Source organism: Trichoplusia ni, chromosome 9 (assembly GCF_003590095.1).
Source record: "Trichoplusia ni isolate ovarian cell line Hi5 chromosome 9, tn1, whole genome shotgun sequence".
NCBI classification, from domain to species: Eukaryota; Metazoa; Arthropoda; class Insecta; order Lepidoptera; family Noctuidae; genus Trichoplusia; species Trichoplusia ni.
Window position 1 is genome coordinate 15,479,066 of NC_039486.1, and position 27,059 is coordinate 15,506,124.

Genomic DNA, 27,059 nt, shown 5'->3' on the forward strand with positions numbered 1-27,059 from the left:
TCTGTGCAAATTAAAAATATGTAAAACTTTTTGTGGGCGACCTAGGAAGCGATGGCGAGACGACCTTAACGCTTACCGCGCAGGCTGGTTCCATGCGGCCCAGAATAGAGAGTCGTGGAAGGATTTGGGGGAGGCCTTTGCCCAGCAGTGGGACACAGTGGGCTAGAGAAAAAAAAAAAAAAACCTTTTTAATTGAATGCATTTAGGATCAATTAACAATCCAATATGAAAGAGCTAATCTCGACGAAAAAAGGAGCAGGCAGAGCGCGCAGTGTAACATTCACTACTAGGAGTGGTGATCATAATTCCTGCCACTGTATTTATATCAAAGCTTTATCATCATGCAGATGATTATTACCTTCTAATCAGTGACGTAATTGTTCCAGATTAGTAAATTTTGAAACAATTGAAATGATGCAGTATTTTTAGAGCGGATATCGTCATGTTACGTATTTGTTATTTTATTTTGATAAGAAAATTAACATCCGGTGTAGCTTTCTAGGGTTCCGTACATCGTAAAGAAAGAAGCCTTGTGATATGTTTAAACTAAGATAATAATTAACGAATGTCCATTGTCTGGAAGGAGGAGGAATGATTCTCCACATCGAAGTTAAGTTTATTTTCGGAAGAAAAATGTTTTGAGATAGTTTTAAGTGTGAATTAATTTGGTATGATTTTAAGAACTTCGAAGCTCCAAAATACTTGTGCTGGAAATTTTGCTACCCAAGTTTGCTCATCAATAACGTTGCTTTAAATCGGAACAGTGTTCAAGGGAAAAAGAATTTCTTAAGTTTCAGAGATTCTGTCCATTGTAACGGTATAAGATGAAAAAGAAGAAAGACAGCGTGCCTCCGGGGAGTTTGCTGCGCGCTTTGTTTTTTCACAGCATGAACACTTAAAAGCGGCAAGGTTAGGGCGAATATGGGTGATGTTCAATGAAGATTGTCGTAAGTACTAGTACAGGCTTAGATTTTATCATGATTTTTGTATAATAAACAGCCCTGGCTTAGCCGCCACTATGTATATTCCTCATCCAGTTGACTTGGCTATATCAAGAACCCTCCATTTTTCTTTTTCGTCTTTGGCTTCAACTGTTACAGCTAGATCTACTTATAGTTGAACAGAGCTATAGAACAAGGTGTTTATGCATGTCCCCAGGCACATCAAGTGGTAAAGTTACCTAATTGAATACAAATGAATCAAAGCACTTCAAATACTTGACGTCAAACGCTTGTTATTTGCTATTTCAGACGGGATAAAAATTTAAGGAGAATTTCAAATTGATTTACATACGTGATCAAAAAATAATTGTTCAAGAATGGTTTATTCGCGTGTTCGCCCGTCTCGCACAGCTCATCGTTATGGAACCCTGTTGATTCCAAAACTAGATGATTTAAAAAAACTAGGTGATAAAACCAATATGAATCAGCCCTATGGATGATATTACAATAATGTATTGTGATTAAAAGATATAAATAATCTCCCAATATTCCTATCTCAAAGATTCCTAACAAAAAAATAATGGACCCAATTTATCTTATTATTATTAGATAGTCATTGATTAGCCTCACAGGCTTAAATTGTCGTCAACATTATCTTCCTATATATATAGTATTTGTTTCTATTTTCAGCACTCTCAATTGTGGAAGACTGAAACTCGAACGATGCGTGGCGTTGCTCTGTTGGCTTTCTGCTTGGCGGCTGTGGCAGGTAAGCAAGCTGGTCTCAAAGAGTTATAGTTTTTTTAATTCACCCATTTATGATAAGCCGAAATTAGTGAACTAGATTTAGAATATGTATATTTGAAGCTCTGCAAGTAAGAATGACACCGCGTTACCCTTATTTCTATATTTTTTAATTTATAAGTTAGGGAAAAAAAATGTTTTGTTTCATCCCTCCCAAATGTGAAACCAGTAGTTTTTAGACCGGAATTTCATTTACTCATGTTTAAGGTTTTTCACTTTACAGGGAAATTTTGTTATATTTGCAACCTAATCGTTCGTTTGCTTTCAGCCGTGCCTAGCACTTCAAGACTGAGTGATAAAAGTTTAACCACTATTGACCAGTACCCCTCCAGCGCCTCCATCCTCAGCACTTGGGATGACATCGCCTTGGTTTATGTCTGCGCCGGTGTCATCATCAACAACAGGTCTATCCTGACAGCTGGCCATTGCATGTAGTAAGTAACTTTTGCATCCTAGCTTCTAAACTATCGGTTAGCAGTCTTTGGGTTGTTAGCTTCTGTGAATAAAGCTTGCACGGATTGCCGTCCTATCGGGCTATTAGTTAAAGGAAATAGATTGTAATCCTGTGTTTTCGCTGTCCCTTGTGCACAATAATATCTCCCGCGCAGCTGGCTGGCCACACATTATGTTATAGAATAAGAAGAACAAATATGTAGATCACCAGAATTGTACATGCATTTACGTCTAATGGTTTTTATAACTTAATTATAATTGAAATACTGAAACTTCCTTTAAAAAACCATTAGGCATTTTAATATTTTTTGTTAAACTTACAAACGGTTATGAACTGCAAAATCAGAAATATTGCTCGATAAAACTTATTACTTATTAAACCATTACGCTATTTTATTCTTCAATTGTCTCTTTCAGCTACCGTCCTCCTTCTCAATACCGCGTCCGAATTGGATCGTCTTACACCAACTCAGGTGGCCAGGTTCTACCCGCCTTACAATTGATCATACACCCTGACTTCAACGACGCTAATTTACATTCTGACCTGTCTATTGTCCGCACGCCAGTATTTACCTACAGCCACAACATTCGGCCCGCACCTATTGCTGGGTACAACCTTGCTGACGACCTGAACGTTTGGGCTACGAGCTGGCGCCAAATTGTAAGTAGCGAGTACTATTTTTTTTCTACATTATGGATAATTAATAAATTTTGAATTTCCTGCCTTTCACTGCCTAGTGCTCTGACTACGATAAAGCGATTTCTCTGTGCCAAGTTTATGAATAAATGTTTTCTTCCCATTAGGAGGGAGATCGCCAAATCAGTGAGGAGCAGGTCGTGACTATTAGCAACGACCTCTGCAGAACTCGCTTTGACGGTATCGACGCTGAAGTCACCTCTGACGTAGTCTGCACCAGATGGCCTAATCAAGAGTTCAATGGCTATTGCAGTGGGTTCGGCTCTGGCATATACCAGTCTGGCATCCTCGTCGCCGTCCACACAAACTGCTTCGGTTCACGCCCCGCTATCAACATTCGCGTGGCCAACTACACATCTTGGATTCAGTCGAATGCCTGAAATGTTTAATATGAAACATTCTAATCGTAAAATGTTTTATTGACTGTTACTGTTTTCAATTTATATTTTAAATAAATAACTGATGTTTTTACTTAAACTTCGTTATTCATTTTTTTTCTGAATCACCAATATAACTATATCTATAATATACTGTGTGAAGATATCCTTGCCAAGTAGAACACAAATTTATAAATAATTAATTATAAGTAATAATAAAAAAAACTTACATTCATCTAATCTCCTCGAAACGACAGAAAATTCTAAAACACTCGTAAGATAACAAGATTAAACGAGTACATAATGATATCGTTTTAAAATGTCTGATTTCCATCAAATCACTGTCAATCCTGGAGCTGATCATGATACATCGATGGACATCGGTGGAAGTGCCTCGACACTAGAAGTGGTACAAGGACCAATACATTGACGCCAAACTTATTGTCTTCAAGAATAGAATACAGTATAATTAAAGTATAATTTAATTTTAATTAGAGTTATGCCTAGTTGTTCGGCTATGATAGGCAAAAACGACGGCAGAAAGAAAATGCTACTTGGGGTTAGGTATCAAATATAATTTGTAGACTGGCAAATTTATGAGTCCTAAGCTTGACCGTGCTTTACTATGTAAGTAAATAATTTAATTTAAAAATAGCTTTATTTATATTTAGATACTCCTGACAGGCGTAAGAGAAGATGGTGGGACATACTCAACTCCTTTGCTCAACGCCTAGACAGAAGATGCTTTTCGAGACTAGGAAAGTATTGGCAGTAAGTATTTACATCTGCCAGATAACAAGGACAGTTAGAATGGAAATTTGTGAACTATATTAATTTGCTCATCAAAAAAAAAGAGATGGCGTTACTCTATCAAAAAAATGTTCTGATATAAATTGGTGTAGTTATGAAAATAAATGCAACCTGCCACTTTTATGTTGTATCACTTTTAACACGCAACACTCAGACGAAGGTAGGGTGCTAAAAAAATAACAATTTTTGCATTGCTAAATTACTTAGCATAAAAATTCAACAATATATTTTTAAGTAAAATGGAATAATAATATATAGCAAGGTGTTTGCAACCTTAAACACTTATATGGTTCTATCGCACCACTACTAAGAAGAGCGTGCTGTAATTGTTGATTGCTTCCTCTACTGATAGAAGTTTACTCGGGGGATTAAGCGGGTAGTGTGAGGTTACTCCGGGAAATCAAGAAGACCACTGACTTTCAAACAACATTAACTACTTACTACGCCTACGCATATGCGTGGCTGAGCTATGGAATTATTTTGTGGGGTAATAGCACTGATACACCTTCTCTTTTCACTCTTCAAAAAAAACTTATCCGTGTCCTAACTAACATAGACCAAACAGATAGTTGTCAACCCTACTTTAAAAAGCACCAAATACTTACCTTACCATGCATCTACATTCTAGAAATATGTAAGTTTGTGAGAAACAATGTTACCTTATTTACTAAACGTGGAGACAGACATGCAAACAGGTCACTAAGACACAAAAACCGACTAATGCTACCAACTTCTAGTATGAGCCTACATTCCAATAGTACCTATGTAATGTCTATAAAAATATATAATAAACTACCAGAAGCCCTAAAGGAAGAACCTAGAAATATAATATTTACTAATAAACTTAAACAAAGAATTAAAATAAATATAGTAACAAAAATTTAATAGAAATATGTTATACATATTTCTATAATAACAACTAATAATAATAACTAAAAACCTATTAAATATATAAGGAAAATAATAATCATATACCTACAATATATATAGTAACATTCTCATATATAAAAATTTTATAATTACAATATAAATAAAATAAAACAACCACTTAATAAATAAAAATAATCTGTGATACATAATCTAAATAAAGCATCCTCCTCTCTTCTACATTGCCGTGCCCTACAGGGTCCATAGTGTACTATACTTATATTATGTAAGACCTGTATAACATACGGAGTGCAATAAAATATTGAGTATTGAGTATTGAGTACTCTTAGACACTTATTGACTAAACCTGAACCGCTGTGGAACGCATTAAGTATGTGGTTCGCGGCAATGCATTGCAATTCATCACGCACTACTGGCAGGAGTTCCTGTTACTCTGACAAACCACCTCGATACTGCTGACAGTATGCAAGGTTTTGGGGTTCAATCTATGATAAATCATTTGGGCTTATTCGGAAGTTTGGGAGTCTTTGCACTGGAAAGGTTTCTATGCTGATTCCTGTCCACAGCTAAACGAGTACTGTCCATCAGTAAAAAGTAAAATCTAAAAAACCACTTGTTTTTTTTCCTTTCAACGACTACCATAACAAGGAATCGAATCCGTGTGCCGCGAGCCGCGAGGGGTTTCACAATCATTCCAGTCACATTCAGACTCAGGACAAGCATCTGTGGATCACACAAAAGCATGCTGGACGCGGGGATCGATATCAGTGGGGCGACGTGTCCACCACCTGGCTATCTGTGCAAATTAAAAATATGTAAAACTTTTTGTGGGCGACCTAGGAAGCGATGGCGAGACGACCTTAACGCTTACCGCGCAGGCTGGTTCCATGCGGCCCAGAATAGAGAGTCGTGGAAGGATTTGGGGGAGGCCTTTGCCCAGCAGTGGGACACAGTGGGCTAGAGAAAAAAAAAAAAAAACCTTTTTAATTGAATGCATTTAGGATCAATTAACAATCCAATATGAAAGAGCTAATCTCGACGAAAAAAGGAGCAGGCAGAGCGCGCAGTGTAACATTCACTACTAGGAGTGGTGATCATAATTCCTGCCACTGTATTTATATCAAAGCTTTATCATCATGCAGATGATTATTACCTTCTAATCAGTGACGTAATTGTTCCAGATTAGTAAATTTTGAAACAATTGAAATGATGCAGTATTTTTAGAGCGGATATCGTCATGTTACGTATTTGTTATTTTATTTTGATAAGAAAATTAACATCCGGTGTAGCTTTCTAGGGTTCCGTACATCGTAAAGAAAGAAGCCTTGTGATATGTTTAAACTAAGATAATAATTAACGAATGTCCATTGTCTGGAAGGAGGAGGAATGATTCTCCACATCGAAGTTAAGTTTATTTTCGGAAGAAAAATGTTTTGAGATAGTTTTAAGTGTGAATTAATTTGGTATGATTTTAAGAACTTCGAAGCTCCAAAATACTTGTGCTGGAAATTTTGCTACCCAAGTTTGCTCATCAATAACGTTGCTTTAAATCGAAACAGTGTTCAAGGGAAAAAGAATTTCTTAAGTTTCAGAGATTCTGTCCATTGTAACGGTATAAGATGAAAAAGAAGAAAGACAGCGTGCCTCCGGGGAGTTTGCTGCGCGCTTTGTTTTTTCACAGCATGAACACTTAAAAGCGGCAAGGTTAGGGCGAATATGGGTGATGTTCAATGAAGATTGTCGTAAGTACTAGTACAGGCTTAGATTTTATCATGATTTTTGTATAATAAACAGCCCTGGCTTAGCCGCCACTATGTATATTCCTCATCCAGTTGACTTGGCTATATCAAGAACCCTCCATTTTTCTTTTTCGTCTTTGGCTTCAACTGTTACAGCTAGATCTACTTATAGTTGAACAAAGCTATAGAACAAGGTGTTTATGCATGTCCCCAGGCACGTCAAGTGGTAAAGTTATCGAATTGAATACAAATGAATCAAAGCACTTCAAATACTTGACGTCAAACGCTTGTTATATCAGACGGGATAAAAATTTAAGGAGAATTTCAAATTGATTTACATACATGATCAAAAAATATTTTTCAAGAATGGTTTATTCGCCGTTGGTTCGCCCGTCTCGCACAGCTCATCGTTATGGAATCCTGTTGGTTCCAAAACTAGGTGATTTAAAAAAAGCGGAAGTAACCTAAAACCAATATGAATCCGCCCATGAAGATATTACAATAATGTATTGTGATTCAAAGATATAAATAATCTCCCAATATTCCTATCACAAAGATTCCTAACAACATAATAAATAATGGACCCAATTTATCTTATTATTATTAGATAGTCATTGATTAGCCTCACAGGCTTAAATTGTCGTCAACATTATCTTCCTATATATATAGTATTTGTTTCTATTTTCAGCACTCTCAATTGTGGAAGACTGAAACTCGAACGATGCGTGGCGTTGCTCTGTTGGCTTTCTGCTTGGCGGCTGTGGCAGGTAAGCAAGCTGGTCTCAAAGAGTTATAGTTTTTTTAATTCACCCATTTATGATATGCCCAAATTAGTGAACTAGATTTAGAATATATTTGAAGCTCTGCAAGTAAGAATGACGCCGCGTTATCCTTATTTCTATATTTTTTTAATTTACAAGTTTGGAAAAATAGGTTTTGTTTCATCCCTCCCAAATGTGAAACCAGTAGTTTTTAGACCGGAATTTCATTTACTCATGTTTAAGGTTTTTCACTTTACAGGGAAATTTTGTTATATTTGCAACCTAATCGTTCGTTTGCTTTCAGCCGTGCCTAGCACTTCAAGACTGAGTGATAAAAGTTTATCCACTATCGACCAGTATCCCTCCAGCGCCTCCATCCTCAGCACTTGGGATGACATCGCCTTGATTTATGTCTGCGCCGGTGTCATCATCAACAACAGGTCTATCCTGACAGCTGGCCATTGCATGTAGTAAGTAACTTTTGCATCCTAGCTTCTAAACTATCGGTTTGCAGTCTTTGGGATGTTGGCTTCTATGAATAAAGCTTAGACGGATTGCCGTCCTATCGGGCTATTAGTTAAAGGAAATAGATTGTAATCCTGTGTTTTCGCTGTCCCTAGTGCACAATAATATGTCCCGAGCAGCTGGCTGGCCACACATTATGTTATAGAATAAGAAGAACAAATATGTAGATCACCAGAATTGTACATGCATTTACGTCTAATGGTTTTTATAACTTAATTATAATTGAAATACTGAAACTTCCTTTAAAAAACCATTAGGCATTTTAATATTTTTTGTTAAACTTACAAACGGTTATGAACTGCAAAATCAGAAATATTGCTCGATAAAACTTATTACTTATTAAACCATTACGCTATTTTATTCTTCAATTGTCTCTTTCAGCTACCGTCCTCCTTCTCAATACCGCGTCCGAATTGGATCGTCTTACACCAACTCAGGTGGCCAGGTTCTACCCGCCTTACAATTGATCATACACCCTGACTTCAACGACGCTAATTTACATTCTGACCTGTCTATTGTCCGCACGCCAGTATTTACCTACAGCCACAACATTCGGCCCGCACCTATTGCTGGGTACAACCTTGCTGACGACCTGAACGTTTGGGCTACGAGCTGGCGCCAAATTGTAAGTAGCGAGTACTTTTTTTTTTCTACATTATGGATGATTAATAAATTTTGAATTGCCTGCCTTTCACTGCCTAGTGCTCTGACTACGATAAACACGACCAGTAAACACAGTACGCTGTTTTGCGTAATATTTCAAATAAGGTCTACATTTTTGCGATTTCTCTGTGCCAAGTTTATGAATAAATGTTTTCTTCCCATTAGGAGGGAGATCGCCAAATCAGTGAGGAGCAGGTCGTGACTATTAGCAACGACCTCTGCAGAACTCGCTTTGACGGTATCGACGCTGAAGTCACCTCTGACGTAGTCTGCACCAGATGGCCTAATCAAGAGTTCAATGGCTATTGCAGTGGGTTCGGCTCTGGCATATACCAGTCTGGCATCCTCGTCGCCGTCCACACAAACTGCTTCGGTTCACGCCCCGCTATCAACATTCGCGTGGCCAACTACACATCTTGGATTCAGTCGAATGCCTGAAATGTTTAATATGAAACATTCTAATCGTAAAATGTTTTATTGACTGTTACTGTTTTCAATTTATATTTTAAATAAATAACTGATGTTTTTACTTAAACTTCGTTATTCATTTTTTTTCTGAATCACCAATATAACTATATCTATAATATACTGTGTGAAGATATCCTTGCCAAGTAGAACACAAATTTATAAATAATTAATTATAATAATAAAAAAAACTTACATTCATCTAATCTCCTCGAAACGACAGAAAATTCTAAAACACTCGTAAGATAACAAGATTAAACGAGTACATAATGATATCGTTTTAAAATGTCTGATTTCCATCAAATCACTGCCAATCCTGGAGCTGATCATGATACATCGATGGACATCGGTGGAAGTGCCTCGACACTAGAAGTGGTACAAGGTCCAATACATTGACGCCAAACTTATTGTCTTCAAGAATAGAATACAGTATAATTAAAGTATAATTTAATTTTAATTAGAGTTATGCCTAGTTGTTCGGCTATGATAGGCAAAAACGACGGCAGAAAGAAAATGCTACTTGGGGTTAGGTATCAAATATAATTTGTAGACTGGCAAATTTATGAGTCCTAAGCTTGACCGTGCTTTACTATGTAAGTAAATAATTTAATTTAAAAATAGCTTTATTTATATTTAGATACTCCTGACAGGCGTAAGAGAAGATGGTGGGACATACTCAACTCCTTTGCTCAACGCCTAGACAGAAGATGCTTTTCGAGACTAGGAAAGTATTGGCAGTAAGTATTTACATCTGCCAGATAACAAGGACAGTTAGAATGGAAATTTGTGAACTATATTAATTTGCTCATCAAGAAAGAGATGGCGTTACTCTATCAAAAAAATGTTCTGATATAGATCGGTGTAGTTATGAAAATAAATGCAACCTGCCACTTTTATGTTGTATCACTTTTAACACGCAACACTCTAACGAAGGTAGGGTGCTAAAAAAAGAACAATTTTTGCATTGCTAAATTACTTAGCATAAAAATTCAATAAAATATTTTTAAGTAAAATGGAATAATAATATATAGCAAGGTGTTTGCAACCTAATAACTTAAACACTTATATGGTTCTATCGCACCACTACTAAGAAGAGCGTGCTGGAATTGTTGATTGCTTCCTCTACTGATAGAAGTTTACTCGGGGGATTAAGCGGGTAGTGTGAGGTTACTCCGGGAAATCAAGAAGACCACTGACTTTCAAACAACATTAACTACTTACTACGCCTACGCATATGCGTGGCTGAGCTATGGAATTATTTTGTGGGGTAATAGCACTGATACACCTTCTCTTTTCACTCTTCAAAAAAAACTTATCCGTGTCCTAACTAACATAGACCAAACAGATAGTTGTCAACCCTACTTTAAAAAGCACCAAATACTTACCTTACCATGCATCTACATTCTAGAAATATGTAAGTTTGTGAGAAACAATGTTACCTTATTTACTAAACGTGGAGACAGACATGCAAACAGGTCACTAAGACACAAAAACCGACTAATGCTACCAACTTCTAGTATGAGCCTACATTCCAATAGTACCTATGTAATGTCTATAAAAATATATAATAAACTACCAGAAGCCCTAAAGGAAGAACCTAGAAATATAATATTTACTAATAAACTTAAACAAAGAATTAAAATAAATATAGTAACAAAAATTTAATAGAAATATGTTATACATATTTCTATAATAACAACTAATAATAATAACTAAAAACCTATTAAATATATAAGGAAAATAATAATCATATACCTACAATATATATAGTAACATTCTCATATATAAAAATTTTATAATTACAATATAAATAAAATAAAACAACCACTTAATAAATAAAAATAATCTGTGATACATAATCTAAATAAAGCATCCTCCTCTCTTCTACATTGCCGTGCCCTACAGGGTCCATAGTGTACTATACTTATATTATGTAAGACCTGTATAACATACGGAGTGCAATAAAATATTGAGTATTGAGTATTGAGTACTCTTAGACACTTATTGACTAAACCTGAACCGCTGTGGAACGCATTAAGTATGTGGTTCGCGGCAATGCATTGCAATTCATCACGCACTACTGGCAGGAGTTCCTGTTACTCTGACAAACCACCTCGATACTGCTGACAGTATGCAAGGTTTTGGGGTTCAATCTATGATAAATCATTTGGGCTTATTCGGAAGTTTGGGAGTCTTTGCACTGGAAAGGTTTCTATGCTGATTCCTGTCCACAGCTAAACGAGTACTGTCCATCAGTAAAAAGTAAAATCTAAAAAACACTTGTTTTTTTTCCTTTCAACGACTACCATAACAAGGAATCGAATCCGTGTGCCGCGAGCCGCGAGGGGTTTCACAATCATTCCAGTCACATTCAGACTCAGGACAAGCATCTGTGGATCACACAAAAGCATGCTGGACGCGGGGATCGATATCAGTGGGGCGACGTGTCCACCACCTGGCTATCTGTGCAAATTAAAAATATGTAAAACTTTTTGTGGGCGACCTAGGAAGCGATGGCGAGACGACCTTAACGCTTACCGCGCAGGCTGGTTCCATGCGGCCCAGAATAGAGAGTCGTGGAAGGATTTGGGGGAGGCCTTTGCCCAGCAGTGGGACACAGTGGGCTAGAGAAAAAAAAAAAAAAACCTTTTTAATTGAATGCATTTAGGATCAATTAACAATCCAATATGAAAGAGCTAATCTCGACGAAAAAAGGAGCAGGCAGAGCGCGCAGTGTAACATTCACTACTAGGAGTGGTGATCATAATTCCTGCCACTGTATTTATATCAAAGCTTTATCATCATGCAGATGATTATTACCTTCTAATCAGTGACGTAATTGTTCCAGATTAGTAAATTTTGAAACAATTGAAATGATGCAGTATTTTTAGAGCGGATATCGTCATGTTACGTATTTGTTATTTTATTTTGATAAGAAAATTAACATCCGGTGTAGCTTTCTAGGGTTCCGTACATCGTAAGGAAAGAAGCCTTGTGATATGTTTAAACTAAGATAATAATCAACGAATGTCCATTGTCTGGAAGGAGGAGGAATGATTCTCCACATCGAAGTTAAGTTTATTTTCGGAAGAAAAATGTTTTGAGATAGTTTTAAGTGTGAATTAATTTGGTATGATTTTAAGAACTTCGAAGCTCCAAAATACCTGTGCTGGAAATTTTGCTACTCAAGTTTGCTCATCAATAACGTTACTTTAAATCGAAACAGTGTTCAAGGGAAAAAGAATTTCTTAAGTTTCAGAGATTCTGTCCATTGTAACGGTATAAGATGAAAAAGAAGAAAGACAGCGTGCCTCCGGGGAGTTTGCTGCGCGCTTTGTTTTTTCACAGCATGAACACTTAAAAGCGGCAAGGTTAGGGCGAATATGGCTGATGTTCAATGAAGATTGTCGTAAGTACTAGTACAGGCTTAGATTTTATCATGATTTTTGTATAATAAACAGCCCTGGCTTAGCCGCTACTATGTATATTCCTCATCCAGTTGACTTGGCTATATCAAGAACCCTCCATTTTTCTTTTTCGTCTTTGGCTTCAACTGTTACAGCTAGATCTACTTATAGTTGAACAAAGCTATAGAACAAGGTGTTTATGCATGTCCCCAGGCACGTCAAGTGGTAAAGTTATCGAATTGAATACAAATGAATCAAAGCACTTCAAATACTTGACGTCAAACGCTTGTTATCAGACGGGATAAAAATTTAAGGAGAATTTCAAATTGATTTACATACATGATCAAAAAATATTTTTTCAAGAATGGTTTATTCGCTCGTATTTTTCGCGTTCGCCCGTCTCGCACAGCTCATCGTTAAAGAATCCTGTTGGTTCCAAAACTAGGTGATGTAAAAAAAGGCGGAAGTAAACCATTCTAAAACCAATATGAATCCGCCCCATGAAAGATATCACAATAATGTATTGTGATTCAAAGATATAAATAATCTCCCAATATTCCTATCACAAAGATTCCTAACAAACATAATAAATAATGGACCCAATTTATCTTATTATTATTAGATAGTCATTGATTAGCCTCACAGGCTTAAATTGTCGTCAACATTATCTTCCTATATATATAGTATTTGTTTCTATTTTCAGCACTCTCAATTGTGGAAGACTGAAACTCGAACGATGCGTGGCGTTGCTCTGTTGGCTTTCTGCTTGGCGGCTGTGGCAGGTAAGCAAGCTGGTCTCAAAGAGTTATAGTTTTTTTAATTCACCCATTTATGATATGCCCAAATTAGTGAACTAGATTTAGAATATATTTGAAGCTCTGCAAGTAAGAATGACGCCGCGTTATCCTTATTTCTATATTTTTTTAATTTACAAGTTTTGGAAAAATAGGTTTTGTTTCATCCCTCCCAAATGTGAAACCAGTAGTTTTTAGACCGGAATTTCATTTACTCATGTTTAAGGTTTTTCACTTTACAGGGAAATTTTGTTATATTTGCAACCTAATCGTTCGTTTGCTTTCAGCCGTGCCTAGCACTTCAAGACTGAGTGATAAAAGTTTATCCACTATCGACCAGTATCCCTCCAGCGCCTCCATCCTCAGCACTTGGGATGACATCGCCTTGATTTATGTCTGCGCCGGTGTCATCATCAACAACAGGTCTATCCTGACAGCTGGCCATTGCATGTAGTAAGTAACTTTTGCATCCTAGCTTCTAAACTATCGGTTTGCAGTCTTTGGGATGTTGGCTTCTATGAATAAAGCTTAGACGGATTGCCGTCCTATCGGGCTATTAGTTAAAGGAAATAGATTGTAATCCTGTGTTTTCGCTGTCCCTAGTGCACAATAATATGTCCCGAGCAGCTGGCTGGCCACACATTATGTTATAGAATAAGAAGAACAAATATGTAGATCACCAGAATTGTACATGCATTTACGTCTAATGGTTTTTATAACTTAATTATAATTGAAATACTGAAACTTCCTTTAAAAAACCATTAGGCATTTTAATATTTTTTGTTAAACTTACAAACGGTTATGAACTGCAAAATCAGAAATATTGCTCGATAAAACTTATTACTTATTAAACCATTACGCTATTTTATTCTTCAATTGTCTCTTTCAGCTACCGTCCTCCTTCTCAATACCGCGTCCGAATTGGATCGTCTTACACCAACTCAGGTGGCCAGGTTCTACCCGCCTTACAATTGATCATACACCCTGACTTCAACGACGCTAATTTACATTCTGACCTGTCTATTGTCCGCACGCCAGTATTTACCTACAGCCACAACATTCGGCCCGCACCTATTGCTGGGTACCACCTTGCTGACGACCTGAACGTTTGGGCTACGAGCTGGCGCCAAATTGTAAGTAGCGAGTACTTTTTTTTTTCTACATTATGGATGATTAATACATTTTGAATTGCCTGCCTTTCACTGCCTAGTGCTCTGACTACGATAAAGACACGACCCAGTAAACCCCACAACAGTACGCTGTTTTTGCGTAAATAGTTTCAAATAAGGGTCTACATTTTTTGCGATTTCTCTGTGCCAAGTTTATGAATAAATGTTTTCTTCCCATTAGGAGGGAGATCGCCAAATCAGTGAGGAGCAGGTCGTGACTATTAGCAACGACCTCTGCAGAACTCGCTTTGACGGTATCGACGCTGAAGTCACCTCTGACGTAGTCTGCACCAGATGGCCTAATCAAGAGTTCAATGGCTATTGCAGTGGGTTCGGCTCTGGCATATACCAGTCTGGCATCCTCGTCGCCGTCCACACAAACTGCTTCGGTTCACGCCCCGCTATCAACATTCGCGTGGCCAACTACACATCTTGGATTCAGTCGAATGCCTGAAATGTTTAATATGAAACATTCTAATCGTAAAATGTTTTATTGACTGTTACTGTTTTCAATTTATATTTTAAATAAATAACTGATGTTTTTACTTAAACTTCGTTATTCATTTTTTTTCTGAATCACCAATATAACTATATCTATAATATACTGTGTGAAGATATCCTTGCCAAGTAGAACACAAATTTATAAATAATTAATTATAATAATAAAAAAAACTTACATTCATCTAATCTCCTCGAAACGACAGAAAATTCTAAAACACTCGTAAGATAACAAGATTAAACGAGTACATAATGATATCGTTTTAAAATGTCTGATTTCCATCAAATCACTGCCAATCCTGGAGCTGATCATGATACATCGATGGACATCGGTGGAAGTGCCTCGACACTAGAAGTGGTACAAGGTCCAATACATTGACGCCAAACTTATTGTCTTCAAGAATAGAATACAGTATAATTAAAGTATAATTTAATTTTAATTAGAGTTATGCCTAGTTGTTCGGCTATGATAGGCAAAAACGACGGCAGAAAGAAAATGCTACTTGGGGTTAGGTATCAAATATAATTTGTAGACTGGCAAATTTATGAGTCCTAAGCTTGACCGTGCTTTACTATGTAAGTAAATAATTTAATTTAAAATAGCTTTATTTATATTTAGATACTCCTGACAGGCGTAAGAGAAGATGGTGGGACATACTCAACTCCTTTGCTCAACGCCTAGACAGAAGATGCTTTTCGAGACTAGGAAAGTATTGGCAGTAAGTATTTACATCTGCCAGATAACAAGGACAGTTAGAATGGAAATTTGTGAACTATATTAATTTGCTCATCAAGAAAGAGATGGCGTTACTCTATCAAAAAAATGTTCTGATATAGATCGGTGTAGTTATGAAAATAAATGCAACCTGCCACTTTTATGTTGTATCACTTTTAACACGCAACACTCTAACGAAGGTAGGGTGCTAAAAAAAGAACAATTTTTGCATTGCTAAATTACTTAGCATAAAAATTCAATAAAATATTTTTAAGTAAAATGGAATAATAATATATAGCAAGGTGTTTGCAACCTTAAACACTTATATGGTTCTATCGCACCACTACTAAGAAGAGCGTGCTGGAATTGTTGATTGCTTCCTCTACTGATAGAAGTTTACTCGGGGGATTAAGCGGGTAGTGTGAGGTTACTCCGGGAAATCAAGAAGACCACTGACTTTCAAACAACATTAACTACTTACTACGCCTACGCATATGCGTGGCTGAGCTATGGAATTATTTTGTGGGGTAATAGCACTGATACACCTTCTCTTTTCACTCTTCAAAAAAAACTTATCCGTGTCCTAACTAACATAGACCAAACAGATAGTTGTCAACCCTACTTTAAAAAGCACCAAATACTTACCTTACCATGCATCTACATTCTAGAAATATGTAAGTTTGTGAGAAACAATGTTACCTTATTTACTAAACGTGGAGACAGACATGCAAACAGGTCACTAAGACACAAAAACCGACTAATGCTACCAACTTCTAGTATGAGCCTACATTCCAATAGTACCTATGTAATGTCTATAAAAATATATAATAAACTACCAGAAGCCCTAAAGGAAGAACCTAGAAATATAATATTTACTAATAAACTTAAACAAATACTCATAAATAAAGCATATTATAATATTAAAGAATATATTAATGACAAAGAATTAAAATAAATATAGTAACAAAAATTTAATAGAAATATGTTATACATAATAATAATAACTAAAAACCTATTAAATATATAAGGAAAAATAATAATCATACACCTACAATATATATAGTTACATTCTCATAGATAAAAATTATATAATTGCAATATAAATAAAATAAAACAACCACTTAATAAATAAAAATAATCTGTGATACATAATCTAAATAAAGCATCCTCCTCTCTTCTACATTGCCGTGCCCTACAGGGTCCATAGTGTACTATACTTATATTATGTAAGACCTGTATAACATACGGAGTGCAATAAAATATTGAGTATTGAGTATTGAGTACTCTTAGACACTTATTGACTAAACCTGAACCGCTGTGGAACGCATTAAGTATGTGGTTCGCGGCAATGCATTGCAATTCATCACGCACTACTGGCAGGAGTTCCTGTTACTCTGACAAACTACCTCGATACTGCTGACAGTATGCAAGGTTTTGGGGTTCAATCTATGATAAATCATTTGGGCTTATTCGGAAGTTTGGGAGTCTTTGCACTGGAAAGGTTTCTATGCTGATTCCTGTCCACAGCTAAACGAGTACTGCCCATCAGTAAAAAGTAAAATCTAAAAAACACTTGTTTTTTTTCCTTTCAACGACTACCATAACAAGGAATCGAATCCGTGTGCCGCGAGCCGCGAGGGGTTTCACAATTATTCCAGTCACATTCAGACTCAGGACAAGCATCTATGGATCACACAAAAGCATGCTGGACGCGGGGATCGAACTAAACACGTCGCGTTAAGTGGGAGCGACGTGTCCACCACCAGCAATAGACTATCTGTGCAAATTAAAAAATATGTAAAACTTTTTAATTGAATGCATTTAGGATCAATTAACAATCCAATATGAAAGAGCTAATCTCGACGAAAAAAGGAGCAGGCAGAGCGCGCAGTGTAACATTCACTACTAGGAGTGGTGATCATAATTCCTGCCACTGTATTTATATCAAAGCTTTATCATCATGCAGATGATTATTACCTTCTAATCAGTGACGTAATTGTTCCAGATTAGTAAATTTTGAAACAATTGAAATGATGCAGTATTTTTAGAGCGGATATCGTCATGTTACGTATTTGTTATTTTATTTTGATAAGAAAATTAACATCCGGTGTAGCTTTCTAGGGTTCCGTACATCGTAAAGAAAGAAGCCTTGTGATATGTTTAAACTAAGATAATAATTAACGAATGTCCATTGTCTGGAAGGAGGAGGAATGATTCTCCACATCGAAGTTAAGTTTATTTTCGGAAGAAAAATGTTTTGAGATAGTTTTAAGTGTGAATTAATTTGGTATGATTTTAAGAACTTCGAAGCTCCAAAATACTTGTGCTGGAAATTTTGCTACCCAAGTTTGCTCATCAATAACGTTGCTTTAAATCGGAACAGTGTTCAAGGGAAAAAGAATTTCTTAAGTTTCAGAGATTCTGTCCATTGTAACGGTATAAGATGAAAAAGAAGAAAGACAGCGTGCCTCCGGGGAGTTTGCTGCGCGCTTTGTTTTTTCACAGCATGAACACTTAAAAGCGGCAAGGTTAGGGCGAATATGGGTGATGTTCAATGAAGATTGTCGTAAGTACTAGTACAGGCTTAGATTTTATCATGATTTTTGTATAATAAACAGCCCTGGCTTAGCCGCTACTATGTATATTCCTCATCCAGTTGACTTGGCTATATCAAGAACCCTCCATTTTTCTTTTTCGTCTTTGGCTTCAACTGTTACAGCTAGATCTATTTATAGTTGAACAAAGCTATAGAACAAGGTGTTTATGCATGTCCCCAGGCACGTCAAGTGGTAAAGTTACCTAATTGAATACAAATGAATCAAAGCACTTCAAATACTTGAGGTCAAACGCTTGTTATTTGCTATTTCAGACGGGATAAAAATTTAAGGAGAATTTCAAATTGATTTACATACGTGATCAAAAAATAATTGTTCAAGAATGGTTTATTCGCGTGTTCGCCCGTCTCGCACAGCTCATCGTTATGGAACCCTGTTGATTCCAAAACTAGATGATTTAAAAAAACTAGGTGATAAAACCAATATGAATCAGCCCTATGGATGATATTACAATAATGTATTGTGATTAAAAGATATAAATAATCTCCCAATATTCCTATCTCAAAGATTCCTAACAAAAAAATAATGGACCCAATTTATCTTATTATTATTAGATAGTCATTGATTAGCCTCGCAGGCTTAAATTGTCGTCAACATTATCTTCCTATATATATAGTATTTGTTTCTATTTTCAGCACTCTCAATTGTGGAAGACTGAAACTCGAACGATGCGTGGCGTTGCTCTGTTGGCTTTCTGCTTGGCGGCTGTGGCAGGTAAGCAAGCTGGTCTCAAAGAGTTATAGTTTTTTTAATTCACCACTTTATGATATGCCGAAATTAGTGAACTAGATTTAGAATATATTTGAAGCTCTGCAAGTAAGAATGACGCCGCGTTATCCTTATTTCTATATTTTTTTAATTGATAAGTTAGGGAAAAAATGTTTTGTTTCATCCCTCCCAAATGTGAAACCAGTAGATTTTAGAACGGAATTTCATTTACTCATGTTTAAGGTTTTTCACTTTACAGGGAAATTTTGTTATATTTGCAACCTAATCGTTCGTTTGCTTTCAGCCGTGCCTAGCACTTCAAGACTGAGTGATAAAAGTTTATCCACTATCGACCAGTATCCCTCCAGCGCCTCCATCCTCAGCACTTGGGATGACATCGCCTTGGTTTATGTCTGCGCCGGTGTCATCATCAACAACAGGTCTATCCTGACAGCTGGCCATTGCATGTAGTAAGTAACTTTTGCATCCTAGCTTCTAAACTATCGGTTTGCAGTCTTTGGGATGTTGGCTTCTATGAATAAAGCTTGCACGGATTGCCGTCCTATCGGGCTATTAGTTTAAGGAAATAGATTGTAATCCTGTGTTTTCGCTGTCCCTTGTGCACAATAATATGTCCCGAGCAGCTGGCTGGCCACACATTATGTTATAGAATAAGAAGAACAAATATGTAGATCACCAGAATTGTACATGCATTTACGTCTAATGGTTTTTATAACTTAATTATAATTGAAATACTGAAACTGCCTTTAAAAAATCATTAGGCATTTTAATATTTTTTGTTAAACTTACAAACGGTTATGAACTGCAAAATCAGAAATATTGCTCGATAAAACTTATTACTTATTAAACCATTACGCTATTTTATTCTTCAATTGTCTCTTTCAGCTACCGTCCTCCTTCTCAATACCGCGTCCGAATTGGATCGTCTTACACCAACTCAGGTGGCCAGGTTCTTCCCGCCTTACAATTGATCATACACCCTGACTTCAACGACGCTAATTTACATTCTGACCTGTCTATTGTCCGCATGCCAGTATTTACCTACAGCCACAACATTCGGCCCGCACCTATTGCTGGGTACCACCTTGCTGACGACCTGAACGTTTGGGCTACGAGCTGGCGCCAAATTGTAAGTAGCGAGTACTATTTTTTTTCTACATTATGGATAATTAATAAATTTTGAATTTCCTGCCTTTCACTGCCTAGTGCTCTGACTACGATAAAGCGATTTCTCTGTGCCAAGTCTATGAATAATTGTTTTCTTCCCATTAGGAGGGAGATCGCCAAATCAGTGAGGAGCAGGTCGTGACTATTAGCAACGACCTCTGCAGAACTCGCTTTGACGGTATCGACGCTGAAGTCACCTCTGACGTAGTCTGCACCAGATGGCCTAATCAAGAGTTCAATGGCTATTGCAGTGGGTTCGGCTCTGGCATATACCAGTCTGGCATCCTCGTCGCCGTCCACACAAACTGCTTCGGTTCACGCCCCGCTATCAACATTCGCGTGGCCAACTACACATCTTGGATTCAGTCGAATGCCTGAAATGTTTAATATGAAACATTCTAATCGTAAAATGTTTTATTGACTGTTACTGTTTTCAATTTATACTTTAAATAAATAACTGATGTTTTTACTTAAACTTCGTTATTCATTTTTTTTCTGAATCACCAATATAACTATATCTATAATATACTGTGTGAAGATATCCTTGCCAAGTAGAACACAAATTTATAAATAATTAATTATAATAATAAAAAAAACTTACATTCATCTAATCTCCTCGAAACGACAGAAAATTCTAAAACACTCGTAAGATAACAAGATTAAACGAGTACATAATGATATCGTTTTAAAATGTCTGATTTCCATCAAATCACTGTCAATCCTGGAGCTGATCATGATACATCGATGGACATCGGTGGAAGTGCCTCGACACTAGAAGTGGTACAAGGTCCAATACATTGACGCCAAACTTATTGTCTTCAAGAATAGAATACAGTATAATTAAAGTATAATTTAATTTTAATTAGAGTTATGCCTAGTTGTTCGGCTATGATAGGCAAAAACGACGGCAGAAAGAAAATGCTACTTGGGGTTAGGTATCAAATATAATTTGTAGACTGGCAAATTTATGAGTCCTAAGCTTGACCGTGCTTTACTATGTAAGTAAATAATTTAATTTAAAAATAGCTTTATTTATATTTAGATACTGCTGACAGGCGTAAGAGAAGATGGTGGGACATACTCAACTCCTTTGCTCAACGCCTAGACAGAAGATGCTTTTGGAGACTTGGAAAGTATTGGCAGTAAGTATAATTTACATCTGCCAGATAACAAGGACAGTTAGAATGGAAATTCGTGAACTATATTAATTTGCTCATCAAGAAAGAGATGGCGTTACTCTATCAAAAAAATGTTGTGATATAAATTGGTGTAGTTATGAAAATAAATGCAACCTGCCACTTTTATGTTGTATCACTTTTAACACGCAACACTCAGACGAAGGTAGGGTGCTAAAAAAATAACATTTTTTGCATTGCTAAATTACTTAGCATAAAAATTCAACAATATATTTTTAAGTAAAATGGAATAATAATATATAGCAAGGTGTTTGCAACCTTAAACACTTATATGGTTCTATCGCACCACTACTAAGAAGAGCGTGCTGTAATTGTTGATTGCTTCCTCTACTGATAGAAGTTTACTCGGGGGATTAAGCGGGTAGTGTGAGGTTACTCCGGGAAATCAAGAAGACCACTGACTTTCAAACAACATTAACTACTTACTACGCCTACGCATATGCGTGGCTGAGCTATGGAATTATTTTGTGGGGTAATAGCACTGATACACCTTCTCTTTTCACTCTTCAAAAAAAACTTATCCGTGTCCTAACTAACATAGACCAAACAGATAGTTGTCAACCCTACTTTAAAAAGCACCAAATACTTACCTTACCATGCATCTACATTCTAGAAATATGTAAGTTTGTGAGAAACAATGTTACCTTATTTACTAAACGTGGAGACAGACATGCAAACAGGTCACTAAGACACAAAAACCGACTAATGCTACCAACTTCTAATATGAGCCTACATTCCAATAGTACTTATGTAATGTCTATAAAAATATATAATAAACTACCAGAAGCCCTAAAGGAAGAACCTAGAAATATAATATTTACTAATAAACTTAAACAAATACTCATAAATAAAGCATATTATAATATTAAAGAATATATTAATGACAAAGAATTAAAATAAATATAGTAAAAAATTTTTAATAGAAATATGTTATAGATAATAATAATAACTAAAAACCTATTAAATATATAAGGAAAAATAATAATCATATACCTACAATATATATAGTAACATTCTCATATATAAAAATTTTATAATTACAATATAAATAAAATAAAACAACCACTTAATAAATAAAAATAATCTGTGATACATAATCTAAATATAGCATCCTCCTCTCTTCTACATTGCCGTGCCCTACAGGGTCCATAGTGTACTATACTTATATTATGTAACACCTGTATAACATATGGAGTGCAATAAAATATTGAGTATTGAGTATTGAGTACTCTTAGACACTTATTGACTAAACCTGAACCGCTGTGGAACGCATTAAGTATGTGGTTCGCGGCAATGCATTGCAATTCATCACGCACCACTGACAGGAGTTCCTGTTACTCTGACAAACTACCTCGATACTGCTGAAAGCATGGAAGGTTTTGGGGTTCAATCTATGATAAATCATTTAGGCTTATTCGGAAGTTTGGGAGTCTTTGCACTGGAAAGGTTTCTATGCTGATTCCTGTCCAAAGCTAAACGAGTACTGCCCATCAGTAAAAAGTAAAATCTAGAAAACACTTGTTTTTTTCCTTTTGTGGCAGCACTTGTTTTTTTCCTTTTGTGTGTAACCTCTTATGTCTACAGGCAGTCAAGGGCGCATTCCAGATCTAGGTCACAGGAAAACCATAATCGCAAGCGTAGTCACTCACGTAGTCGACAACCACCGCCTGACCATCCTCATTGCTGGTACCATTATAACTTTGGTGCGAGAGCCAAGAAGTGTACAGAACCATGTGAGTTTAAAGCGGGAAACGACGGGGGCAGCCGGAATTAGCGGCCAGCGACTGCCTAGCTCAAACAGGCCGTCTCTTTGTGACAGATCGGACCTCTAAGATGCAGTTCCTCATAGACACCGGGGTCAGATTTATGCGTATACCCGCGTTCAGCAATTAAGACTCCCAGTTCCAAAGGTAAATATACCCTCTCTGCAGCTAATGGCACAATTATACACACTTATGGACCAATATTACTGCACTTAGACCTAGGTTTGAGACGAGATTTTGTGTGGCGGTTCATAATAGCTGACGTGTCTAAACCAATCATAGGAATTGATTTTCTGAGTTATTATAATATTCTTATTGATTGTAGAAACCAGCGCCTTGTAGACGGGAAGACATCTCTCTCTGTGTCCGTGCCCCGGCAAGTAATACCAGAAAGCATAGTCTCCATCAAGACAGTCACTGGCGAGTCTGAGTATCATAATATACTGCGCGAGTATCCTGAAGTCACACGCCCCAGTGGGCTGGTACGTACAATAAAGCACAACACTATTCACTATATAAATACCACTCCAGGCCCTCCTGTTGCCTGTAGACCACGACGTTTGGATCCTATTCGTTGAAAGCTGCTAAAAAAGAATTTGATGACATGCTGGCAAATGGTACTGCTAAACGTTCAGAAAGCTGCTGGTCTTCACCTCTGCACATGGTCAAGAAGAAAGATGATGGCTGGAGACCCTGTGGAGATTATAGGGCTCTTAACGCGCGAACGATACCGGACAGGTACCCAGTGAGACATATTCAGGATTTCTCTCACCAATTGTCAGGCTGCACAATATTTCTCAACAATTGATTTGGTGAAAGCCTATAATCAGATTCCAGTTAACCCAGAAGATGTCAAGAAGACTGCCATCACAACACCTTTCGGACTTTTTGAATTTGGATTCATGACTTTCGGCCTTAGGAATGCAGCCCAGACATTCCAGCGATTTATAGACGAGGTTCTGCAGGGTCTGGGAGATTTCACATATGGATATTGCGATGACATCTTGGTCTTCTCTCCTTCAGAAGAATCTCACAAGGATCATCTACGTCAGGTCCTGTCGCGCCTAACTGAGTATGGTGTACTCATCAACACGTCAAATGTGTTCTGGGTAAACCTGAGTTAAATTTTCTGGGCTACAATGTCTCAGCAGCTGGTACCCGGCCATGGAAAGTAAGTAAAAGCTATCTTTAGATTACCCTGTACCGAAAACTGTGAAAGAGTTGAGAAGGATTCTAGGAATGCTGAACTTTTACCGTCGTTTTGTACCAGACGCAGCAAAACGACAAGCACCACTTAATACTCTTCTGATGGGTACAAATGTCAAAGGCTCACAACCAGTCCAAATGACACAGGAGCTGTTGCAAGCATTTGAAGATTGTAAGGAATCGTTGGCAAACTCGACATTATTAGCACATCCCGACCCAGCAGCCGAGCTAAGCATTGCAACGGATGCTTCAAATGTCGCTGTTGGCGCTGTTCTGCAGCAGAAGAGCAAGAATGGCTACTGGGAACCTCTAGGATTTTTCTCTAAAAAACTAACTCCATCAGAAAAGAAGCACAGTCCATTTGACAGAGAACTCCTAGCTATGTATGAAGCAGTTAAATATTTCCGCCATATGATTGAAGCTCGAGATTTTTACATCATAACTGATCATAAACCTCTCACACATGCCTTTGTTAAAACTAGCGAGAATTGCTCGCCTAGGCAATTCAGACATCTCGAGTTTGTGTCACAGTTCACTACAGACGTGAGGTATATTCCTGGAAGTCAGAACGTAGTGGCTGATACCTTGTCTAGGATCGAAGAGGTCACACAAGGTATTGACTATCAGGCCCTTGCACAATCACAGAGCACTGACGAGCAACTGCAACATTTATTGAGAAATGGGTCGTCGCTTAAGTTACAAAAAGTCGTGGTACCAGGGACGTCAACAAAAATATTCTGTGACGTATCAACTGAAACACCGCGTCCATACCTCACACCAGAATTCCGTAGACAAGCTTTCGACTCCCTGCACAACTTAAGTCATCCTGGAAGAACAACTACAGTGCGACTGGTCTCACAGAGGTACGTGTGGCCAGGGATTCGCAAAAACTGTAGGGAGTGGTCTCGCGAATGCCTCAAATGCCAAGGCAGTAAGATAACACGCCACACTTCTGCCCCTACCTCTCCTTTCCTATCTCCTTCATCCAGGTTCGCACACATCCACCTCGACATTGTCGGACCTTTAACAACTTCTAATGATTTCAGGTACTGTCTCACCGTCATCGACAGGTTCACGCGGTGGCCTGAGGCGTACCCAATGGCAAACATCACTGCGGACACGTGTGCAACTGCGCTTGTGTCTGGCTGGATCGCGAGGTTCGGGTGTCCCTTGAAGATAACAACGGACCGAGGGCGCCAGTTCGAATCTCATCTCTTCCAAGCCATCGCGTCAATGGTTGGTGCGCAACACTTCCGCACGACCGCATACCACCCTGCTGCAAATGGAATGGTCGAGCGGCTACACCGCCAGCTCAAGGCAGCTATAATGTGTCACTCCACGACGCATTGGACAGAGGTACTTCCTCTGGTTCTTTTTGGGCATCAGAAGTTCATGGAAGGTGGACATCCAGGCGTCACCGGCAGAGCTAGTCTACGGGGAACCACTCCGGTTACCAGGCCAGTTCATTTCACCTACCAGCAATCACGACACTGCTGATGTTACTGATCTCGCGACACGCTTACGAAGTCACATGAGTAAGCTGACTCCAAAACCTGCTTCCTGGCACAGCAAGGGTCCGTTCTACATACCTCGACACCTCGATAGTTCATCACATGTGTTCTTGCGGCAGGATTTCGTCCGAAGACCGCTGGAGCCGCCATATGCAGGACCTTACAGAGTACTAGAACGTCGACCAAAGCACTACAAGCTTGATGTGTGCGGGAAAGAAATGACAGTTAGCATTGACAGACTGAAACCTGCATTCCTCGCTCGAGAAGAAGATGTCACTTCATCGCCACTATCTGCGTCACGGCCCAGAGAATCTGATTCTGAGGCCAACCTGGAGACAGAAAAGAGGACTCGAAGTGGACGACGTGTTCATTTCCCAGATTTTTATCGCCCGCAGTAGCGGTCTCAGCGGGGGGAGTACTGCGGCAGCACCAAGATTAAAGAACGCACATACATTGCGTCGCATGAAGGGTTGCACTCTAATTAAGCGTATCGGTTGTTTGCCTCGCCGCCTGCGCCCGCGCACTCCCCGACGTCGCGCGCGCCGCCGATCCGCTATCGCTCGGTCGCGGTCGGCAGTGCCTAGCTAGATCCGACGGCGAATGCACGCTCAATTTTGCTCCCACAAATCCGCTATAATTACGCATGTTTTCCTAATTTCGCGCTTCTGTGCTATCTGTGTCTTTTTCTACTATCTTCTCTTCAATACTTACTGGTTTCACTATCTACCTGTGCTATTTACGACTGTAAAGCTTGTGATCTGTGGAAGTTATTAAACATTTAAAAATCAACGGCTTTTGTCATTCAAATCGCCCACACTTTCAACGACTACCATAACAAGGAATCGAATCCGTGTGCCGCGAGCCGCGAGGGTTTCACAATCATTCCAGTCACATTCAGACTCAGGACAAGCATCTGTGGATCACACAAAAGCATGCTGGACGCGGGGATCGACTTCAGTGGAGCGACGTGTCCACCACCAGCAATAGACTATCTGTGCAAATTAAAAAATATGTAAAACTTTTTAATTAAATGCATTTAGGATCAATTAACAATCCAATATGAAAGAGCTAATCTCGACGAAAAAAGGAGCAGGCAGAGCGCGCAGTGTAACATTCCCTACTTGGAGTGGTGATCATAATTCCTGCCACTGTATTTATATCAAAGC

General features: G+C 37.9%; 5 protein-coding genes across 5 annotated transcripts; all 5 read left to right on the plus strand.

The window, feature by feature from the left end:
- Positions 1 to 920: 920 nt before the first annotated feature.
- LOC113497615 (trypsin CFT-1-like) lies at positions 921 to 3,372 on the plus strand. The gene is made up of 5 exons (XM_026877212.1): positions 921 to 947; positions 1,632 to 1,710; positions 2,014 to 2,179; positions 2,616 to 2,859; positions 3,003 to 3,372. The coding sequence occupies exons 1-5, from the start codon at positions 936 to 938 to the stop codon at positions 3,273 to 3,275; spliced, it is 774 nt and encodes a 257-aa protein (XP_026733013.1). The 5' UTR covers positions 921 to 935; the 3' UTR covers positions 3,276 to 3,372.
- Positions 3,373 to 6,685: 3,313 nt separating this feature from the next.
- LOC113497616 (trypsin CFT-1-like) lies at positions 6,686 to 9,193 on the plus strand. Its single transcript, XM_026877213.1, has 5 exons — positions 6,686 to 6,712; positions 7,398 to 7,476; positions 7,775 to 7,940; positions 8,377 to 8,620; positions 8,824 to 9,193. The coding sequence occupies exons 1-5, from the start codon at positions 6,701 to 6,703 to the stop codon at positions 9,094 to 9,096; spliced, it is 774 nt and encodes a 257-aa protein (XP_026733014.1). The 5' UTR covers positions 6,686 to 6,700; the 3' UTR covers positions 9,097 to 9,193.
- A 3,179-nt stretch (positions 9,194 to 12,372) lies between these two features.
- On the plus strand, positions 12,373 to 15,044 carry LOC113497624 (trypsin CFT-1-like). Its single transcript, XM_026877221.1, has 5 exons — positions 12,373 to 12,532; positions 13,234 to 13,312; positions 13,612 to 13,777; positions 14,214 to 14,457; positions 14,675 to 15,044. The coding sequence occupies exons 1-5, from the start codon at positions 12,521 to 12,523 to the stop codon at positions 14,945 to 14,947; spliced, it is 774 nt and encodes a 257-aa protein (XP_026733022.1). The 5' UTR covers positions 12,373 to 12,520; the 3' UTR covers positions 14,948 to 15,044.
- A 3,032-nt stretch (positions 15,045 to 18,076) lies between these two features.
- On the plus strand, positions 18,077 to 20,647 carry LOC113497639 (trypsin CFT-1-like). Its single transcript, XM_026877244.1, has 5 exons — positions 18,077 to 18,272; positions 18,957 to 19,035; positions 19,334 to 19,499; positions 19,936 to 20,179; positions 20,323 to 20,647. The coding sequence occupies exons 1-5, from the start codon at positions 18,261 to 18,263 to the stop codon at positions 20,593 to 20,595; spliced, it is 774 nt and encodes a 257-aa protein (XP_026733045.1). The 5' UTR covers positions 18,077 to 18,260; the 3' UTR covers positions 20,596 to 20,647.
- A 3,768-nt stretch (positions 20,648 to 24,415) lies between these two features.
- On the plus strand, positions 24,416 to 26,291 carry LOC113497452. Its single transcript, XM_026877006.1, has 3 exons — positions 24,416 to 25,245; positions 25,429 to 25,618; positions 25,737 to 26,291. Exons 1-3 carry the CDS (start codon positions 24,416 to 24,418, stop codon positions 26,289 to 26,291), a joined length of 1,575 nt encoding a protein of 524 aa, XP_026732807.1.
- The last annotated feature ends 768 nt before the right edge of the window (positions 26,292 to 27,059 follow it).

Bases quoted from the DNA above. Each gene is read 5' to 3' on its own strand.
- LOC113497615 (XM_026877212.1), top strand. The intron at 1,711-2,013 runs GTAAGCAAGCTG...GTTTGCTTTCAG, and splicing joins CTGCTTGGCGGCTGTGGCAG to CCGTGCCTAGCACTTCAAGA. The intron at 2,860-3,002 runs GTAAGTAGCGAG...TCTTCCCATTAG, and splicing joins CTACGAGCTGGCGCCAAATT to GAGGGAGATCGCCAAATCAG.
- LOC113497616 (XM_026877213.1), top strand. The intron at 7,477-7,774 runs GTAAGCAAGCTG...GTTTGCTTTCAG, and splicing joins CTGCTTGGCGGCTGTGGCAG to CCGTGCCTAGCACTTCAAGA. The intron at 7,941-8,376 runs GTAAGTAACTTT...TGTCTCTTTCAG, and splicing joins ACAGCTGGCCATTGCATGTA to CTACCGTCCTCCTTCTCAAT.
- LOC113497624 (XM_026877221.1), top strand. The intron at 13,778-14,213 runs GTAAGTAACTTT...TGTCTCTTTCAG, and splicing joins ACAGCTGGCCATTGCATGTA to CTACCGTCCTCCTTCTCAAT. The intron at 14,458-14,674 runs GTAAGTAGCGAG...TCTTCCCATTAG, and splicing joins CTACGAGCTGGCGCCAAATT to GAGGGAGATCGCCAAATCAG.
- LOC113497639 (XM_026877244.1), top strand. The intron at 19,500-19,935 runs GTAAGTAACTTT...TGTCTCTTTCAG, and splicing joins ACAGCTGGCCATTGCATGTA to CTACCGTCCTCCTTCTCAAT. The intron at 20,180-20,322 runs GTAAGTAGCGAG...TCTTCCCATTAG, and splicing joins CTACGAGCTGGCGCCAAATT to GAGGGAGATCGCCAAATCAG.
- LOC113497452 (XM_026877006.1), top strand. From the start codon at position 24,416: ATGCTGAACTTTTACCGTCGTTTTGTACCAGACGCAGCAAAACGACAA. The intron at 25,246-25,428 runs GTACGTGTGGCC...TAATGATTTCAG, and splicing joins GTGCGACTGGTCTCACAGAG to GTACTGTCTCACCGTCATCG. The intron at 25,619-25,736 runs GTTGGTGCGCAA...CGCATTGGACAG, and splicing joins TCCAAGCCATCGCGTCAATG to AGGTACTTCCTCTGGTTCTT.